This window comes from Emydura macquarii, unplaced genomic scaffold, assembly GCF_026122565.2.
Source record: "Emydura macquarii macquarii isolate MOO-44397 ecotype Brisbane River unplaced genomic scaffold, CSIRO-AGI_Emac_v2 contig_3442, whole genome shotgun sequence".
Lineage (NCBI taxonomy): Eukaryota > Metazoa > Chordata > Testudines > Chelidae > Emydura > Emydura macquarii.
In genome coordinates, this window is record NW_027133579.1 from 62,497 (window position 1) to 63,477 (window position 981).

Consider the following 981-nt stretch of genomic DNA (forward strand, 5'->3'; position numbering starts at 1 on the left):
TCAATTTAAGTTATCATCTCGCAGTCTCTGCATGGTATTGCGAAATCCACATTTACGGACGGCTTTCCTCAAGGCTTCTTTGACCTCCCTGTTTCTCAGGCTGTAGATGAGGGGATTTATCAGGGGAATCAGGACCGTGTAGCAGAGAGAGAACACTTTGTTCAGATCTCGCAGTGTCTCATGTTTCGGTAGCAGGTAGACAATCATTATGGTTCCATAGAAAACTATCACCATGATGAGGTGAGAGGAGCAGGTGGAAAAGGCCCTTTGCCTCCCGGTGGCGGAAGGGATTCTCAGGATGGTGGTGATGAGAGACGCGTAGGATGTCAGGGTTAGCAGGAATGGAGGCAGAACGAATACGCAGACTAGAATGAAATCCAACAGTAGGACCAGATGGGTGTCACTGCAGGAGAGTTCCAGCATTCGGATGGGGTCACAGTAGAAATGGTCAATTTTATTCGGCCCACAGAATATTAACTGTGATAGGAATAAGACAAAGATGGCAGGAGCCAAACAACCATTTACCCAGGACCCAGCAGCCAATTGGAGACAAAGCTTGGTACTCATAAGAGTTGAATAGTGCAGGGGTTTACATATCGCTAAATACCGATCGTAAGACATCGCTGCTAGCAGATGGCATTTGGTAGCTCCCAGAAAGGCAAAGAAAAAGTATTGTGTGAAGCAGGCACTGAGGGAGATGGTTCTGTCCCCAGTCAGGAGACTGGCTAGCATCCTGGGCAGGATGGCGGAGGCATAGCAGGTCTCCAAGCAGGACAGGTTCCCCAGGAGGAAGTACATGGGGATGTGAAGGTGCCGATCAGTCGCAACAAGCACCACGATGAGGGTGTTTGTGGCCACGGTTGTGATGTAGATCACTAGGAACAGCATGAAGAGAAGAATTTGCAGGTCAGAGAGTTTCCCAAATCCCAGGAGGATGAATTCTGTGATGGTCGTGTGGTTTCTCCAATCTATGTCTGCCAT

The 981-nt window shown here is 48.7% G+C and overlaps 1 protein-coding gene across 1 annotated transcript; it reads right to left on the reverse strand.

Annotated features, from left to right (window-relative positions):
* LOC137144284 (olfactory receptor 6N1-like) lies at positions 1-981 on the reverse strand. The gene has a single exon (XM_067534483.1). It carries the CDS (start codon positions 979-981, stop codon positions 1-3), a length of 981 nt encoding a protein of 326 aa, XP_067390584.1.

Coding starts and splice junctions, on each gene's coding strand:
- LOC137144284 (XM_067534483.1), bottom strand. CDS start 981: ATGGCAGACATAGATTGGAGAAACCACACGACCATCACAGAATTCATC.